The sequence below is a fragment of the Aristolochia californica genome, unplaced genomic scaffold (assembly GCF_029961685.1).
Source record: "Aristolochia californica isolate CCGP_79_NKW_82.1479 unplaced genomic scaffold, dmAriCali1.0.hap1 SCAF_4, whole genome shotgun sequence".
NCBI lineage: Eukaryota > Viridiplantae > Streptophyta > Magnoliopsida > Piperales > Aristolochiaceae > Aristolochia > Aristolochia californica.
The window spans coordinates 599410-618086 of record NW_027182103.1 but is presented as its reverse complement, the minus strand read 5'-3'; the positions used below and the strand labels follow the sequence as shown (position 1 = coordinate 618086).

At 37.3% G+C, this 18677-nt stretch overlaps 3 protein-coding genes across 8 annotated transcripts; 1 reads left to right on the top strand and 2 right to left on the bottom strand.

Moving 5' to 3' along the window:
- Nucleotides 1–257: 257 nt before the first annotated feature.
- LOC137962655 (uncharacterized) lies at nucleotides 258–6943 on the top strand. 3 transcript variants are annotated; one of them, XM_068809655.1, is made up of 10 exons: nucleotides 258–496; nucleotides 1278–1622; nucleotides 2305–2377; nucleotides 2535–2647; nucleotides 3292–3376; nucleotides 3685–3757; nucleotides 4426–4481; nucleotides 5542–5607; nucleotides 6631–6696; nucleotides 6775–6943. In XM_068809655.1, exons 1-10 carry the CDS (start codon nucleotides 330–332, stop codon nucleotides 6853–6855), a joined length of 1125 nt encoding a protein of 374 aa, XP_068665756.1. In that variant the 5' UTR covers nucleotides 258–329; the 3' UTR covers nucleotides 6856–6943. The 3 variants fall into 3 exon arrangements, with proteins under 3 accessions (XP_068665756.1, XP_068665754.1, XP_068665757.1); XM_068809653.1 differs by having other exon boundaries at nucleotides 1275–1622; XM_068809656.1 differs by lacking the exon at nucleotides 6631–6696 and having other exon boundaries at nucleotides 1275–1622.
- Nucleotides 6944–7177: 234 nt separating this feature from the next.
- Nucleotides 7178–9383, bottom strand: LOC137962656 (uncharacterized). The gene is made up of 2 exons (XM_068809657.1): nucleotides 9016–9383; nucleotides 7178–7333 (listed from the first exon to the last, which is right to left on the bottom strand). The coding sequence occupies exons 1-2, from the start codon at nucleotides 9154–9156 to the stop codon at nucleotides 7178–7180; spliced, it is 297 nt and encodes a 98-aa protein (XP_068665758.1). The 5' UTR covers nucleotides 9157–9383.
- A 1486-nt stretch (nucleotides 9384–10869) lies between these two features.
- LOC137963564 (RAF-like serine/threonine-protein kinase PRAF) lies at nucleotides 10870–13716 on the bottom strand. Of its 4 annotated transcripts, XR_011115215.1 has the most exons (4): nucleotides 13414–13716; nucleotides 12766–13283; nucleotides 11449–12237; nucleotides 10871–11313 (listed from the first exon to the last, which is right to left on the bottom strand). XR_011115215.1 is itself a non-coding variant. In XM_068810693.1 (2 exons), exons 1-2 carry the CDS (start codon nucleotides 13592–13594, stop codon nucleotides 12862–12864), a joined length of 603 nt encoding a protein of 200 aa, XP_068666794.1. In that variant the 5' UTR covers nucleotides 13595–13716; the 3' UTR covers nucleotides 12690–12861. The 4 variants fall into 4 exon arrangements, 1 of the variants encoding a protein (XP_068666794.1); XR_011115214.1 differs by having other exon boundaries at nucleotides 10870–12237; XR_011115216.1 differs by lacking the exons at nucleotides 10871–11313; nucleotides 11449–12237 and adding an exon at nucleotides 12272–12618.
- Between the last annotated feature and the right edge of the window lie 4961 nt (nucleotides 13717–18677).

Genomic DNA, 18677 nt, shown 5'->3' with positions numbered 1-18677 from the left:
AAGACTAAGATAATAACATATTATAAATACATCAGAGCAAATAATATTATAGTAAATAGTGTCATTTTTTAAGCCTTTTAAAAAAAAAATTAACTTAAAAATTATTAACTTGGAAGACCTAAATTTGTACGCGGGAGATTTTGTTAGGATTGCAAATTGCACTTCCCTGAAACCAAAATTACGCTCACGCCATGCTCAAAACGGGAAAGTGATATGCTGCTCTATATCCACCACGTTCGTCCGGCGAGTATGAAATCCACTACAAAAATCTTGCCGCAGCTCACCCGTGGAATGCCGCATCTGTTTGAGTCGCCAAAGTCTATGCTCTAATGGCGTTAACAGCACTGCTGTACCGGGTTCCCTTCGGTCCGTTTCCGACACTTCCAGAAGCGCGACATTTTTCTTGCCATCGTTTCCCGCTTCTCTCATTTTCTGATCAACTTTCGGTCATTGGTCTCACATCTCATCGTTCCTTTCCGAGCTACAGAAATTTCCGGTAATTTATTCTATGCTCTGGTATTTCTCTTCCTAGACTATCCTTAAGGTCCCCGTTTACGTCCTTTCGAGTATGTTCTATGATTCTCGCGGAGATCTTAAAATCTGAGTGGAAATGTGCAAGTTTTAGGTAGAGAATTGGAACAGGCAGTTGGTGTTTCATTCACTACTGTTAGACTTGATCAGAAGAAGAAAAGAAAAAAAAGTGGCTGTAGAGTGCATACCGTCTTGTGTTTGTGTCTGTCGAATGTCGTCGGTTCTTATTCAATGATCTTTCGTATCATAGGTAGCTTCATCTTGAGCTGTGTTTGGTCCGGAACACAGCGGGATCATTACAGCAAATGTGCATATTGGAGTTACTTTAAAGCATATTAAAAGCACGATTTTCTTTTAGTAATTGTTGCTGGTCCTCTACGTCCTTCGATTTTGCTTTATTTTTTTGAAAAGAAAAGCATTCATTGTACCGACTACCGAATATAAGGAAATGAAAGCAGATGCACGACCCTGGAAGTGGAACGCCCAAATAATAAGAGAACGGAATAGGAGAGGCAGTAATGGATGTTATGGACTACAAATCGTTACTGTCGAGTCTTCTGAATGATGTCTATGTTGTTGGTCATTTGAATCTTATGACGAGACTTTAATTGTGTGTTTATCTCATATATTGTTTGCGCATTTGTATCTTGTTTTCTGATTCTAAAATGTTGTCAATGTTCACCAGTTTTCGTGGTTTGATAAAATTTCAAACAATTAAGCACCTAAAATTGGCTCTCCTTTAGCAGGGTGGTAAACTTGCAGCCTCCTGATGTAGGAAATGCTAGGGCGTCAACTTCTGAAAATTCACATTCAACTGGAGAGGATAGCAATCACAATGAGACGTTTGAAGATTGGAAAGCTGATACAAGTAATCAGAAGACCTATTTCTTGGCGAAATTAGCAATAGCATTGGGATTTGCTGCAACGGCTACTATATTATCTCTTTTTCTCAAGAAGCCTTCTGTAGGATCACAGGCAGGGCTTCCATTTGTGATAGACGGTTCAGCAGACTCAATTGCCTCAGCTTCATCCAACGGTTTCATGTTTACACTCTTTAAATACAAAATTGTATTGCCACAATACTCTCCTGGGTATGAACCCAATTTTGATGCTTTAAATTTCTGTCTAAGCTGTTCTATCTTTTCAGTCGTTACTTTCCATGGAAACTGTGCAAAACACATACCATCTAATGGTACTAAAAATGTTGTCTGCAGGACAGTCAGACTTCCTTTTTTGGAGGGTATAAATCATGACTTAATTTTCTTGACATATTTGATTTACTCATAAGGGGTCACAGTCTGGGCATAGTTGACTTCTTTTGCTCCATAAAAGGGAGAATTTATAAGGTTATTTTACAACTTGAGTCGTGATATTCTCATTAGTATCACTTACTACCAGGGAAGACAAAAACGTATGATATCAAAACTTCAAGAGTGTATTGCCTTCCTAAGTTCATTACTCAGAGAGTGTCTTCAAACTGGCTCATTTTTGTCATTGCTGGGGATGCTGGTGATTCAGTAGTACACATATTTGTGCATTGCTACTGTAATTCATGCAAAAGTAGTTCTTGTGACAAGTGGGTTACCTTTATTCATGTCTGTCATATCTGTCAATAAATCTGCTATATTCTCTTTCTTCTCTATTTCAGTATTTAATGATGTTGCTAGATTCGCTAGCTTCTACACTCTGTATCTAATAATCTGAGTACAGCTGGTTGTTGTGTATCTGAAAGAAGAAACATCCCAATGTTTTTAATTAAAATACTCATTGCAGATGGATCTACTTTTGGCTACTCATGGCTGCTGGATGTGGGCTTTTTATAAGTGAGGAAGCATTAAATATCTGGGTCTGTCCTTTGTACCGGTACTTCTGTTTAACCAATCTCTATTATGCATTTGTGTGGCCAGAGCTTCAGCTGTAAATAACTTATTGATTTGGCACTCAAAATTTTGTCAGATGATTTTGTTTACCACCATGTAAACTATCTTCAGAAAATGATGTAGGTTGGCACTTCTCTAGCTCGGATGCTGACCCTGGATGGCACTTGGAACTCATTTTTGAATTCCTTCTCAAAGAATGCTCCATTCATCATATCGACAGTGTTGTGGGTGTACTGGTACTTCCTTCACTTTCTTTTTCTTTGTCTTCTTGTAAATGCTGGTGGATTGAGGGATAGATTCTTAAACTGCATATCTGATTTGAACGTATGGAAATCCTGGCTCCACCAGTGGAAGGTCCAATATTGACAAGTTATGTCACTGGAATCTCAATGAGATCAATCGTAGATTTCATCGCCTTTTAAGTGACAGTATTGAACTGCCGTGTGAAATTGTCATATAAAACACAATGCTAGGAACTTGCTGCATCTCTGCTGTTCTGCATTCTGATGTTAACCCTGTGGAGCCCTTTATACATCTAATATCCTGATTTGTTTTGAATTCTGTGAGACTGTATTCTCACTGTTTGAAGGGATATGTTATTCAGTGGTATCCCTCTTCGAGACTGGTAAAGTTTATGTGTCTAGTCCTTCTACCTGCTTCTGTTTTAAGCTACCACATTTTGTTGAGTTCAACTTCCATTGGTGAACCATGTACCCTGATCACATACACTTGCAAAAGAAACTAAGAAACAGTGTTTGAACTCAAGTCCTTTGGTGTTGGTGATGTGTTTGCATCGGAAGTTATTCAACATTTGGTAGAACATGGGTTATAGTAAATCTTACTTTATATGTCTTTTCATTTGTTTTGCACCAATCTGCAGGGGAGTTTGTATTAGCGATATGATACCATTTTATCTGGGCAAGGCTTTCAGCAAGACCAAAGCATCTGGAGATGTTTGTTCTAAGGTCTGTTTTCTACTTTTCTGTTAATGAGCATTGGTTTACTGATAGTCTAGCTAAACTTAGTTACTCCTATTCTTTTTAAATATCATTGGATCAGTTTTTGGTCATCTAAGGTTATCCCATGCCAAAGGGAGGTGGGTCGTTTGATCAAAGGAAGATTAGGATATAAATTCTAAGATACCAAGTCAAAAAACATTATAAGCTGAAAATTATGAATAGAAAGCATATTTTTCCTTAAAATTAGAATAAGAAACGTATTTTTTTTGGGTAGCTAACAGCGTATTGCTTTTTCAACTTGTTGATTACTTTAGCTAGGGATTGGCAAAGAGAAGGCTCTGAGCATTACTCGAGCTGTGCAAAAATATGGCAATCTAATTGGCTTTGGTGAGTTCTATGTCTAATATAAAATTTCTTCCATAAAATTTATGGGATAAATTTCTCTCATGTTGGATGCCCTCCTTTTTCACTGCAAGATGCTTGTAAGTGCACTGTTAAGTGGACAGTGATCAAATATTATTAGTTGGAAGTTAGTGCTTATGTACTTCTGAAAGGAATAAATGCAAGAGGAATGATAAAAAAAGAGATACAGAAGAGTTACTTACATTATTACATGCTCTCTTGAGCATCGCTCAGGCCGTGCAAAAATATGACAAGCTAACTCTCTGGTGAGTTCCAAGGCCAACACAAAGGTTTCTTCTATATAATTTATTGGATAAAGTCTTACGCTACATGTACTCCTCTTTCACTGCAAGGTGTTTAATAAGTTCTCTGTTAACTGGACTGTGATCATGTTTATTAGTTAGATGTTAGTTCTTATGTACTTGTAAAGGAATAGATACAAGCAGAACTTCCAAAAAAAAAGACATGTAGACATACTTAATATATATGTTGTCTTGATTGACTGGTTGTTTTCTTTTTGAATGTTCAATATCATATCCTGGTGAGACTTGAAGTCTGTTACCTCGCACTAGAAACTGCTTCTTGAATCCTTGTGCCTAATGAGCCACAACTAGCATAAGACCTTACTGATGAGTTGTGTTCTTATGTTGCAGTTGAACGTTTTTCACTTGGAGTCCGAAACCCTACAGCTTTTCTGGCAGGAATGCTGGTAGGTGCTTCATGCATTCTTCACCTATTGATCTTTTATAATCTATCTCTTTGTGACTTCTATTCTGTCTTCAATAGATATGGTCTACTCCTTATTCTTTTCTTTAATTTTAATTTTTAATCAACTTTCCAGCACAGTTTTCAGGAGAACCATACAAATTGTCTTTTAGACAAACATGAGCTCTTCTTGTATGTTACTAGAGGGTGGTAGTATGTATGGTTGGTTGATAAAATGTCCCACCATTTGTGGTTGTTTGTGTGCTCCATGTCTTAGGCTACTTGTTATGGGAAAATAGTTCCACATTTGTTTGAGTTTGGAAACATCCTCTGGCCATTAGTTGGCAATAAAAAAAGCTCTCACTTTGGTTAATCATTTTAGGAGGAACTGACCCAACTTCTACATTGTATTTAGGCAAATTCAGGCCAATTTGTTTTGGTTCAGTAGCTTTTTTTGTGTCCTCTGTGGCCCTATCCACATCTTGGACTAGGTTGCTTGTTGAGGCTTGGATTCGAAGGGGAGTATTGGTGAATAAAAACGTCCCACCATTTTAAGGATATGTTCAATATCTCATACTAGTTGTCTGTAAATAAGATAAGTTGTGGGAAAATAAGATACTAGTGGTTTGGCTCTGAAAAGATCTTCGTATATTAATGGGGAAATCAGCTCCTAATTTCAGGTAGTCATTTTTGAAGGAACCAGCTGAACGTCTACATGTACCATGTGGAATTTCTTTCACTTGGAGTCTTGGAATACAAATTGATAGTGACATGTGAGACACAAGAGACTCAAAATCTCATGCTAGAAAGCATGGAGGTCTGAGTCCTCTTGAAGGCATAATATTGGAATATTTTCTATGTTATTATCCAGAATTCTTGTCTATGGGGGCTTCATATATTTTTAGTTTGTTGTTTATATATGTTTCCCATTTTCCATGTAGAATCTATAGTTGTTCTACGTGTCTACATAAAACCTCATTGTATTCTAATTCGCAGGCTTTGTTTATTACTTATAAACTAAAAAATGGCCGACTGCTAACAGCTTAATCTTCCATCCAATACAGGGAATATCGGGAGAATGTTTTTTTGCTGGAGTATGTTTTGGTGGTTTGATCACCCTACCTGTTCAGGTTAGCCAAACAAAATTAGATCATTCGATGCTTTTATTTCATCTCATGCTTTAGATTTTCTCTTGACTAGCCAAGCATCTGAACATATGTTTAAAGGTTCTCAGATGTAGGATTTGGAAATTGCAAGTCAGTTGCTCAAACATGGGTTTGTAAATGGACGTGTGTTTTTAGATGGAATAAATGAAAATGCTGTAATGAGATATGGATGTGTTAGTCAGTTGAAGGGTTTAGCAAGTTCATATGGTTGGGTACAGCTAGTGTCATCAGCCTGCATGCGGACTGGCTGGTTGAACCAGGTCAATTGGACCTGTTGCTTTCTCTGGGTTTGAAATTGAAAGATCTGGAGCTGGTAAAAAACTGACCCCAACAATGTGGGAGTGCCCAACTGTATACATCTATATGTGGCTGTTTGGAGTCCTTGCTCTTTAACTCTTATCTCTTATTTATAGCCACGGCGTTTAGTTTTGAAATATGTGATAAATAAAGATAGACCAAATATAAGGAAAAAAGATGCTTAGCTAGTGAATGCATTGTGGAAATTTTAATAAGTATACATCTATGAGACTTTAGAGGTTTTTATTTGAGAGTGTCGGTGGCTTGGGGGCTGCCATAACGATATGAGATCTTTATCTGCCTAGTGTTGATCAAGCATATTTTTATACTGATGCATATAAGATCATTGCTCTTTATAGTCATGCTTCAGAGTTCCATCAAAATGATGACCATTTTTTTATGATTGAAGCCTCTTGATTGGTGCTCTACTGTTTCCAGCATCTGCCCACTTATTCCAAGTCTTTTAGAGGCTTCTGCACGTGATTTTGTGTTTCTGCTGTTTTTCAGTTCACACTTGAATTTAATGATCGCTTCAAATGTGTTAGCCAGATATTTAAGAAAAAAGGATAAAGAAAGGTTCTATAGATACTGAAACCACTAAGACAAATACTGTAAAAGAAGCACAATATGAGGACTGATTGTTCTCTACTGCTGTTCCAGTAATTGGATTGTTGATTGTTTTGATAACAGTTAGGGATTGGATTCTTGTTGAGAGAGCGACCGCTAATGGCCGTTGCAAGTGTTGCAACAGCTGTGGTAATACACTTCTTCCTTAGCTGTGGTAAATAGTCTCCCAAAAACAAGAGATATAACTCCTTGTAAATGCTTGTGCAGGGAATCTGGACAGTTTTTCCTTATGTCTTAGGGGCTTCTACAGCATTATTTCTTTATCTGAGACGACGCTCATCTGCATAGGCTTATGCCCAATTGAGGATCTTCCTTTAAACACAAGAACCGGGCCACTGGTTACTTATCAGATACGCCTGGAAGAAGCATTTTTGTCTTTATTTTCTTTCAAATTCTTTCTTCTGTCATGTATATTTCTAGGATTAAATTTGCCAAGGCTATTGCAAATAAACACTTAGTGCAACTTTAAAAAGTTTATTTTAAGGGAATTTGATATCGAAACAGCACAAGGCCTACATGGCTAGTGGATGAAAGGACAAAACTAGTAGATAACAAGCACAAGTTTGTATTTCCAGATAAGTTTCTCTTTCTTTACAGTGGTACTGTGTTCTCAACCAGTCTCTTGCTCAAATTCATCGCCTTCAGATTCTTCCACATTGTCTGCCTCGTCTTCATCTGCATCAGCATCCATGTCTTCTTTATCATTGTCAAGTACTGTTTTCCCAATAACTACAACATTGTTATTTGTCTTTCTGATTTCATTCCACTGCAAAAGAAAATCTGTTACTGACCAATCCCAAATAGCTTGAAAAATACGATTACAATAAGTAAATTAGACATGTCAGGATGCTTCAACTCGGATGTATGTTTATATATTACAAAAAAATGAAATTAAGATATATTAGAGAGTAAAAGATAGAATATTATCAAGTAAGAAAAGAAAGACATCGAATTCCTGTAGGAGATAGAACATTATTAAGTAACATCACAAAGGGAACAAACACCCACAAGAAGATCAAGTGTAAATCATCCCTCCTAGCTTTATGATTTTATAATCATACTATTACGCTTTAAAAGGGACCAAGATCTGCTACTCTTTCCTGAAAATTTCGAGTCTCTATTACTTCTTCTGCTACTTGGTGTCAGTGGGTTCTCTCCAGTGGGATTGGTGGGATTTATAAGCATCAAATAGAGAGAAAGAGTAAAATGGAACTAGTAAGAGACACATAAAGAATGAAGTAAACAGATTGAGGGAAAGAGTCTCAAATATAGAGAAAGAGTAAAATGAAACTAGTGAGAGAATTCACACATAAAGAGAGAATCTTCACTGATTGAGAGAGAACCATTCTTTTCTTAAAAAATTCAGTAAACAGATTGAGAGAAAGAGTCTCAAATATAGAGAAAGAGTAAAAGGGAACTAGTAAGAGAATTCACACATAAAGAGAGAATCTTCACAGATTGAGAGAGAACCATTCTTTTCTTAAAGAATTCAGTAAACAGATTGAGAGAAAGAGTCTCAAATATAGAGAAAGAGTAAAAGGGAACTAGTAAGAGAATTCACACATAAAGAGAGAATCATCACAGATTGAGAGAGAACCATTCTTTTCTTGAAGAATTCAGTAAACAGATTGAGAGAAAGAGTAAAAGGGAACTAGTAAGAGAATTCACACATAAGGAGAGAATCTTCACAGATTGAGAGAGGACCATTCTTTTCTTCAGAAGAAAAGAGCCTCTCTATATCACATTTGAGAATACCTAATATTTTACCTGCAGAGAAAATCTCTCTCCTCTACTAATTTTATGGTAAGGATTTTTTTGTTCTCACTTGCATTGCAAGTGAAACAGAAAAAAAAAAGGTGCATCTCCAACTCCACTAGGAAAGGAATGAACTCCAAATAACTGGCATTGGCCACTGGACACTTCACAGCCTATCAAACTGGATACCTCATTACCTGAGATACTTCAAAGCCTATCTAAGGCATCTAAGAAAAACTAACATCGTTGTTCCAGGTTCTACATTTCTTATTTTTTGAAAGTTGCAAGGAGTGAGATTAGCTTTTCAAGTTTTCTTGAAGGAACTGAAACTCCCCCAAAATTTTACCTTCATTGCATTTCAAACGGCTCTCTAGAACGTGAAGTTCAAAATCCTACATTGATAAGATCAGATACGTTAAGTAATACAACTGAATTTTTATCCTGACGAATAAAATAGCGGAGACATAGAACAGATGGGATTTCCGAGTCATAAAGAATCACTTGATTTCTCCAATCCGCCGATAAGTGCATCTTTTTCATACTGCCAGCTAACATTAATCAAAAGCATCCGAAAGCTTTTCTACGAAGTACTTAACTGATCTCTCATAATTGAAGAATAAACAGGCATACAATTATATATTAAAGCAAAGATCATAAGATTTCTCCAAAAAAAGTCTAAATAAAAGAGATTACCTTGTCCTCCAGAGCAGATTCTTCCATGGCAAGTAGAAACTCTTCGTTGTGGGAGTGAGGCGACGGGCAAGGGACCAGTGCTGATGGAGAGATTAGAGTAGGTGAAGGGTACTGAGCCATAAATGCCGGAAATTGAAGCATCTTTCTTCCCCTCTTCAACTTCTGAGCGGGAAAATGTGTTAGAAGATGCAGAAGTTGAAGAGGGCTTGATTTGAGTGATGTGCGTTGTCAAAACCGGAGCGTGTTTGATTGTTGAGCCTCGAAACAATAATCAATATTCTCAGACCGGAGAAATCGAAGACAAAAATCCGTGAGGGGAGAGAGCGGAGGCCAGCGGAAACTGAAGTGGAGGTTCAAGGGGAGAAATCGGCAAGAGACGGGTTCAACCGTGGTAGCAATGGCCCAGCGCTTAAACGGGCCCTGAACCAGTAAGACGACGGGTCGGCCCAAACGGTTCATTTTAAATTCAAACCGGTTCCTTATGCTCTTAAGACGGTTCAGAACAGTTATTTCCAGGTTTTGTAGTTTTTTAGTAAAGTTTTTATTTCCTATTTTCTCTTAACCTAAGTTCTTAATGAATTTGGGTCAGTTCCAAGTAATTTTAATTGGTTCAATTGATTTTGACAAGGTTTAAGATAAACTTTCACATAGAGCAACAAAAAAATGTTATTATCTGATAAATTTAAACAAATTCTTTCTACTGACGTAATTTTATTATAAAATGCGTACGATACCCTATTCGACATAGAAATCGGGGAAATAACCTAGCCCTTACAACATAAGCACAGTGGCACAGTCCATATTGACTTCACTTGAGACATTTTAAATGATGAGGTGTGTATTTTACATGGAACTCATATAAATGGACTACTCTAATTCTTGAGCTAGTCATCAAAGTGCATAGACTTCCAACATTAATGTAAGACCTAAGTAGGATTGAAGAATGGAAGAAAACGCGTTTTTCAAACCAAAGAAAATGCAATGGCCTCTCTTAGCGCTTCCAAAGTTGATTGGAGAATTGGTGAATTCAATGAAGCATCTCTTTCACTCGAACGAGTCAATCAAAGGATGAGAGATGGGAAAGTTGACCATAGGAAAAGTGTTCTTTCTTAATCAATTTCCCCATAAAACAAAAGTGATGGGTGCTTCAACAATCTCACAAGAGATTTGGGGGGATTTAAATATGCACTAACATGGGTTGGTCCCCTTTTACCATGGTTGTTTATGGTTTAGGGTCTCTATAGAAGAGAACTATTATATTTTTTTAATAATATTAGAGAGGAAAAACGTTATGTGGAAAAAAAAAAAAAAAAGGATTGAACCACTGTCAAAAGTGAATTCATGAAGTGGTACCAATTCAGACTTGTCCCCAATTCAATTCTCGGTTCAGAGGAAGCAAATGGTCAGTTTCTCACAAACCAAGACAGTGAGCATGGAGTGTTGTACATTCCCATGCCTGTGGCACCCCAATCGAGCTACAAAAAAGCTCCTTATTCCTATCCAACGGTGGTCCAAACTGAGGTTTTTTTCTGAGTTCTGCCCACTGGGTTCAATTATTTTGGTATGCGAAGCTCCAATTTGGTTCATGAACGACTCCATAACATGTCCATTTGACCTTGACGTTTAGTGGTGTCAAATGGTCTTCACCTATAGAAGTTTACTAGATTCCCGGCTGTTTATTGTCACTTTCCAAATACTCTTCGTCACCTTCTCATTCCTAACAAGTCAGTGCAAGAATTTCTGCTTATACTCCTTAATGGGAAAGATTTGGCGAATAAATACATATCAGGAATTTGATACGCGTATGGATTTGTCTTGTTACTCTTTCTCTGCTTATTTATGAAGTTAACAAATCGATTTGACTAAAAAAACTGTCGGTCTTTGGAATTCTCCGGACCAAATTGATCCCCAATGTAGATTGCAACTTTTTCTTTAATGGGAATGGAGTATAGGAGAGATCCATTTCCTATTTCCCATTCAAAGACAGATGCCCATTCATCCTCCTTTTTTAAGTCTTACCGTTAGGCCAGTCCCGATGCTTGGACCGTGGAATCACCAGTCTTCTGGACATGGCACTGAACGCGGCTCTTCTTGTCCAGTGTCCACTACGGCGCAACACCTCACTCCTGACCCACTTCCTCGCCTACTGGACCTAACGCGCTGCCACTTGCTTCCTCATCTTTCTCCCTGCCCTTCCAACTTTGGTTCAAAAGATTGGTGGAATAAAACGGCCACGTCAGTCAGTCCTCTAGGTTGCCATGGTTGTTCACTTCTTGGCGGGGCCTCCCACACTTACCGCTGCGCCAAGAAAGATTTTCTCAACCTTGTTGGCCTTTTGTTTCTTGTAGCTTTCTCTCCTTTTTTCTATTTTGGAGAGTTTAGAATTGCTTATATTTTAATCTTTTTTTTTCGTTTCTTATCTGTTAAACTTACACTTAGTTTTACATTCGCATTTCAAACAACTGTCGCAAAGAAGAAGTCGTCTCAGCTTCGCTCCGGAACCCTCTGCGACTCCAGTCAAAACAAAAATGAAGTTCCTCCTCACCCTGCAATTTCAGTTAAATTTTGAGGAGATTTTTTGCCTGCACTGCCCCTGTTGTCATATGCGTACAAATTTGTCAATCCGTTGCTTTGGAGATCTTCCTCGAGGCAGGATTTTTCAGAAGAGAAACCCATCCGCTAACAGAGACGTCTGGAACAAGACAGAACTATGGCATTCTCATATCTATCACTATTTTGCAAAATTATTTAGTATTCTGATTTCTCCACAGAAAACAATTGAAAGCGGCTACTATAGACAGAACTATGGCATTCTCTTATCTACACTATTTTGCAAAATTATTTAGTATTCTGACTTCTCCGCAGAAAACAATTGAAAGAGGCTGCTATAGGCCTAAATGAAAAACGAAAAGATAAAACGAAACCTGTGACAGCTTATAAATAATTTGATCTTCAATCTTAAAAGAAATTGAAGAAAAGCAAAAAAAAAAGCCCTAATCGTACTTGTAGTAATGAACAAATTGCTACGAAAACGAAAAAATCTGGAAAGAAATCCAAAACCAAAAAACCTAAAGCAACTGATGCAGATTCCAAAACCAACAAAAACACAATCAAGATTCAAAAATCTTCTTTGACGACATTTAATTATGAAAAACTTTTTTAATATCCGTTGCCCTGACAAACTGCAGAGGGAGGAGAGACGGCGTTCCGACCAGTCGTCACCTGCACAGACAAAACGACAAAGTGTCAGGCCTGCGTCACTTACGTCAATTCCCAAGATAAACAGTTCCCACCGAAGGAAAACAACCGGATGGCGCACACGTAAACCATGCGACAGAGCGGGACGGAGGAAGCTGAGCTGCGGACGGAACTGTCATCTCTGACGGACAAACTGAGTGAGGAATGTGGCATCACATCCTCGACGCGCCTGACAAAAGGTTAAATTTAACGATGCCTTAACGGCGGTCACCATGAAACAAGGAACGAATCGATGGACGCGAACGCCGGGAGAGACGGAAAGCAGGCAGGGGGTGCACGCATGACTCAACGGGACGGCGAGGCGGGCACGTTTGACGGCTGAGAGGCAGAAGAAAAGGAATGGCTCTGAAACGGACAATGACAAATGGCGCCAAACTTTAAAATGAAAGAAAGAAACTCCACTCCACGAGCCAAGAGACGAAACGGAGCTGAAATCCATTAATTCCTGAGATTTACAGTCCGTTTTGTACAGAAAAGTTCATTAATCTTTACCTTCCGCATAAGTTTTTTTTGTCCTTTTTTTTTCTTTCTCTATATGTCTCTTGATTTGGTAGTAATGAGATAGGAAGAGGCGTGGCTGAGTTGCTGTTATTGCCAATGATTTCCGCTGTGTACAAGGTAACCACTGTTCCTACTAGGGTTTCCTTGCATGAAGCAGGCATATCGGAGATCCCCGGCGAATTTGTGGGACCGGATTGGAAATCTCACCGGAGCAGCAGCCGCAATCTGGTGGACACACCGGTTGGTACCACCCGGAGGCCGATAAGCCGCCGTAGCGACCGATCTCGCCGAACTCGGGGGCGAAGGCGTCTTCGCTCTCTGCTGCGAAAGAAACGCCCGGACCTTCAGAGTCGCCGCTCGATCTCTGTTAGCCCGATCGTACTCCTCGATGAGATTCGCGAAGTCCTCATCGGAAGTGATCGATACCAACGCATCCAGATCCTCCGTCGGCAACTGACACCTCAGACTCACCGGCGATCCGTACAATTCCGACAGTTTCACCAATAAATCTGCACATCATCATTGCATCCACAGCCACGATCAATCAAACGAAAACCAAAGAAAATTGGTAAACAAAAAAACTGAAATCGAAAAACACAAGCAGAAATTCAAAAAGCAATAAATAAAACAACGAGCAACCTGAAAAACGAATGGATCGGTCAACAGCAAGGACACGAGTCTCGCCACCGACATAACGGAGCTTGCCATCGGGATAACGAGGCAGAATCTTGCCTCCGTAGCTACAGAGCAGCTTTAACGTCACACCACTGTTCTTGACAGCAACAGCGGCATCACCGGAGCTCAACGACGTTCCGACCATGCTTCTTTTTCTTTTCCAGAAAAAAGAGATTTCCGCTTCTTCTTTTTTCTTCTCTTACAGAGAAGAATCGAAAACAGACGAGAAGAATAAAGAAGAGGGAGAGAGAAGGAGCTGCTGGAAGAGGGATCGCGGCGCCTTCAAGCCTCATCTTGGCACCCCCTCGCTTTCATTTATAGTAAAATTTTCCCCTCCTGACGTCACCTTTTTCGCGCCCACACGCTTTCAAAGTCTTTAAACCCCAAGCCGACTTCGCTTCTTTCTCACTAATTTACCGACTCGTTCTACGAAGTTCTTCGAAGGAAAAGAAGAAAAAAACGGAAGAAGGCGACGAACCGTGGCGCGCAGGAGTTGGCAAATCGCTGCGCCCCCATTACACGTGGCGGGAGAAAGTGATTCGGCTGTCAAGCGCTCAGTGAATAGGTGGCAGATGCAGGTGGGCCCGGGATCATTCGTCGGCGTGTGGTGGTATTCACTTGCGTAGCAGTTCCGAGAAAAAAGAATTCCCGAGGTTGGGGTGGGGCCCCCGAGCAATCCAAAGTGTCGTGCACCACAAGGCAAGGCGTTACTAATATCTAAGCGCCTTACTGAAGGGGCCCGTGGACCCCGATCGCAGAAAAAACCGGCAAGTTGCAGTGGGCCCAACGTCGGTTACACGGGCTGTCTTTCTCTTCGGATGCGGGGCCCAAGCTCTCACAAAGTGGGACCCCCTAGGAACGTGGGTCGCCCCTGCATGAAAACAGCCTCCATGGTGGGCTCCACTTCTGACGCCGTTCCTTAACGTCCACAGGATGGCGATCTGGGTTTTTCTTTTATACGGTGAAAGAGGTGACCACGAGTCCACTCCAGCCCTCACCATTCCTCACATATAATTATTTTTAATCCTTTTTAGATTTTTTAATATTAATTAATTAATAGCATATTAAAAGGGTGGGTATAGAAACAAAACCCTAAACCCTAAACCCTAAATATAAGGTCTGAGCTTAGCCCGAGCTTAGTCCATACGGAGAACTGAACCCTAAACCCTAAATCCTAAATATAAGGTATAAGCATGGTCTTTACCCTTAACCTTTATAAAACATTATATTAAATGATAAATAGTAAGCTAAAGTTTTTATATTCCATGATGTCTATCTACACTAGTGTTTTCCAAACTGAGTGATAAGGTAGAGGACACCATTCTCATCACTACTTGAAGCTTATCCTTTTTGTTCCTATTTTAAGGATAAAGCTCCTATTAAAGATGAGAATGATGTAAGAAACTTCATCACATTAACAATTCACTAGAGGGTTCATTAATCCTCTATTTTGTCTTCAACATAAATTAATTATCATCACTCTTTGTTGCATAAGGCATGTATAGGAGAGGATTCATTAGAAATGTTGTAGTATCCCTATTTTGTCGTCGGTTATCTTAACATGTTTTTCTTCTCATTATAGATTTATTATCATCACCATTTGTCGAGTTCTACAATATGGAACGAAGTAACTTAGTCGTATATATAGATTTACAGACACATACAAACAGACACACGCACGTACACACTTTAGTTAGTCTCACACGAGTCTTGGAGTCTTTTTGGTTTGCATAATGGATGTAGGATTTTGTTAGTCATTACTTGAAAATAAAGATATTTAATTTGAATGGAAAATATCAATTAAAATTTATAAATAAAATAATAAGTAATTTATTTTTTATGAATATTTTGCTAAAAATTCCTATATGCAAAAATAAAAAATCCCCTTTAAAGGGATTTTTCACTTTGATGTTTATAAAATTTATTTTTCTCGTTTTTTATATCGGAGAAATAGAAAACTCAACTCATTTTCTACCCTTATCTTTTCGTGGAAAAGAGGAAGTGGAATGAAAATTTTTTGTTTAGACTAAAATAATTTGTCAAATAAAAAACTTTTCAGTTCAATTGTTTAATCAACAATAGTGACTTAGTAGCATCCATTAGACACGTAACAACATAATTAACTTGTAGAATTAGCAACCATAATTGAAAACTCTACCTAATAGTTGGCAGTTAGCCCATCTGACCGGTCAAGGGTTATGTAGTGATTATAGTTATTTAATGTGACTCTTCTCTTCTTGTTAATTAACTAATCATAATTAATTAAGAGTAATCTCTTTCTATTATTTATAGTCGAAAGCTTGATGAGCCGTACACATGTTAAAATCTAATACGTATTAATATTTTTTCAATGACTCAGTTAGCTGACTGGGTCAACTGGGTTTTCCCCTTTTCCCTGTCTTAAAGACTCGTAACTTGTATTTTGACAAATACATGATTTTATACCATGTGATACAACCAACATATCTAATTTTGAAGCTGAATTAATAAATGTTAATATGTGACAAATAAATGTTAATAAATGTGACAAATAATTTTTATTGATAAATATTATTGTCAAAGGGTTGTTTAGTCTAAGATTAACTTAATTAATAAATGTTAATATGTGACAAATAATTTTTATTGACTTAGGGTGAGTTTTTTTTTGTTTGCTAGTGAGGGATTCCCAACCGTTTTGTTCAAGTAAGGTATCCCATTTTTTTCCTCTCCCAAAGTCCTTGTCAGGTCTCTTCATTCAGGTGAACAGAATTAACTGTTTTTTTTTTTTTTTTTTTTTCGTTCACAAGTGGGTGGGGCCGGGGAGGATTGAAGAGAGAGGTGAGGTGGGCCCACTGGTTTTATAAGGTGCCAGCTGTTGGACATGTCCACCATTATCTCCTTATCTTGTGGAGGGAATAATGGAACTAATTTTGGTGGGATATTCAGGGAAAGGTGTGATTGATAATGGACACTCTCTTCCTCTCACCTCCCAAAATGATGGGGAAAGGAAAGGGTTCCATTGAATTGAGACTTGTCACCAAAAACCCAATAAAAAAAAAGGCTTTTAATAAGTGGTTATAATTGCCCTTTCTATTTTGTTGTATTTTTGTAGTATTTTAAATATTATTTTTAAATTAGACAAGGGGTCCGACTTATATACGTATTGAGTATGTATCAATAATCAACACACTTAAAATTACATTAAAATAAATAATAAAAATATTAAAATTTGATAAATAGTTATATATATATAAGAGTAGGAGTTTACTATATTTTATCAATTAATTTAAAAATTATCTAATACAAAAAAGGTATTTTCAATTAAAGGGGACAATCTAGGAGTATTAATTTAAATCAAGAATACTAATCTATAATGTAAACCCTAAACCCTAAATCTCATATTAAGCTTAAACCCACATTTAATTTTTTTTTTTATAAAAAAAGCTTATGAAATATAAAAATAAAATATAGTTTTGTATGCTTATGAAGTGCTAACATGGTATTTGGAAATAGGGTTGCATGTATTGGATTTTCGATACGTATCAAAAACTAAAAACTGGGTAACACACTCTTTCTATATCAACCTATACCCCCTTTGGAAGAGTTTTTTTTTATTTTTGGTAAGGGAAGACTAAACATTTGTCCAATGGCTCCACCTTATTGTGGTCCAATTCTCTCTTCTAACTAGGGACAAGTGACCTTGAGCCCAAAACGGCACTACTCAACCTTAGATGGTGACATATGTCACAAATATAAAATTTTATAAACCAATGAGACCATGTTCTATGTATTGGGAATTTTTGTAAAACATGAAAAACATGCAAAATTCATAACTATAATAATTATAAGATTTGGTCTTACAATAAACCTGTAAGAAGAAAGGCCAAAAAACTTAAAAAAAATTATAATAATTATTTAATAATAATAATAATTATTATTATTATTTTGACTTGTTGTTATTATTATTATTATTATTATTTTCAATTTGATAATAGAATATTCTATAAATGCATTAAAAAGAATAACGGGGGACCAATAAAGAGAGTTTCGTCAAAGGAAGAAAAATAAACAATAAAACAAGAATCTCACAGCTATCCAGGATGCCTACCTCTACTTTGTTCTTATTCTCTCTTTCCAATCGATTGAATTCGGGTCAAAATAAATGGCTTTAACCTCAAGAAGAAGCACAAGTCAACCTCGAATCCACTCGTGGCACGAACATTGTTTTATAACTCGTTTTAATATCGAAAAATTTATAATTACCAACATTTATTTACCAATATTATGATTCTTCTATTTTATCAGGACCAAAATGCCCTCACGTTAGATCGTGAACCCATTTTATTTTTTAAATTAGAAAAAAAAAATTATACACGTAGACAAGGCCAAAATACTATTTTTTTATACATGTATTTTTTATTTTAAAATAAAATTATAATAGATATTAGACTCAGTTAAGTTCAAGACAATTTTTTTTTTTAATTCGACCTAGGCCAAAATTCAACTTGTTCTTTCCAAGTTCTTTAAAAAACAATCCCAAAGGATTTGCATCACATCAAATACCTAAAATTCTAAAAAATAGTTTTCCATCAATTTTTTTTAATCAAGGTAATGGTTTCATAATGGATAATTTCATTATTGATTACTAGTTAATTGTGGGTTTCGTTTATAAGTTTATAATTTCATATTAGGGTCCTAAAATTTGAATCAATTTAGCAAAATATGGTGTTAGAGTTTCAATCGTGGTTAGATAGAACTCGGAATGAGTTAGACCTCCTGAACCAAATCACCGACTCGAAAATCCAACTTGACTTGCCCCAAATATAACTAAAAAAATGTTAAATTACGACAAATAAAAGTAGGGTTTTCTTAATTGACATTTAATAATGATATTTAGCATTGAGTATAACCACATAATTCTTCTTAGATAGTATCAACTGACTCTATCTAAGTTTATAGGGTCTTTTCAAGGCCTTGAATGGGTTTATCCACTTTTGTCTCCTTAGAAGACAATAAAGTATAGAAGAATAACCACAAAAAACCAAAAACAAGGAAGAAGAAGAAGAAAGAAGAAGTAAATGCACATGAATGAAACTGGGTTGGTTGAAGTGATGCCTTCCTCATCCATTTGAGTCTCTTTGTTTTGTTCAATTGGCCCACATGTCATGTGTCCAACACTCATCCTTCATTTGCTAAATAAGAATTGTCGATAATCCTTAGACGATTTGTGCCTTTAAGGTCTATTTGGA

Excerpts from the sequence above, each read along its gene's own strand:
- LOC137963564 (XM_068810693.1), bottom strand. The coding sequence starts at position 13,594 with ATGGTCGGAACGTCGTTGAGCTCCGGTGATGCCGCTGTTGCTGTCAAG. Across the intron at positions 13,284-13,413 it reads CCGATCCATTCGTTTTTCAG|ATTTATTGGTGAAACTGTCG; the intron begins GTTGCTCGTTGT and ends GATGATGTGCAG.
- LOC137962655 (XM_068809653.1), top strand. The coding sequence starts at position 330 with ATGGCGTTAACAGCACTGCTGTACCGGGTTCCCTTCGGTCCGTTTCCG. Across the intron at positions 3,377-3,684 it reads CTGGAGATGTTTGTTCTAAG|CTAGGGATTGGCAAAGAGAA; the intron begins GTCTGTTTTCTA and ends TGATTACTTTAG. Across the intron at positions 4,482-5,541 it reads CTTTTCTGGCAGGAATGCTG|GGAATATCGGGAGAATGTTT; the intron begins GTAGGTGCTTCA and ends CATCCAATACAG.
- LOC137962656 (XM_068809657.1), bottom strand. The coding sequence starts at position 9,156 with ATGCTTCAATTTCCGGCATTTATGGCTCAGTACCCTTCACCTACTCTA. Across the intron at positions 7,334-9,015 it reads AATCTGCTCTGGAGGACAAG|TGGAATGAAATCAGAAAGAC; the intron begins GTAATCTCTTTT and ends TTTCTTTTGCAG.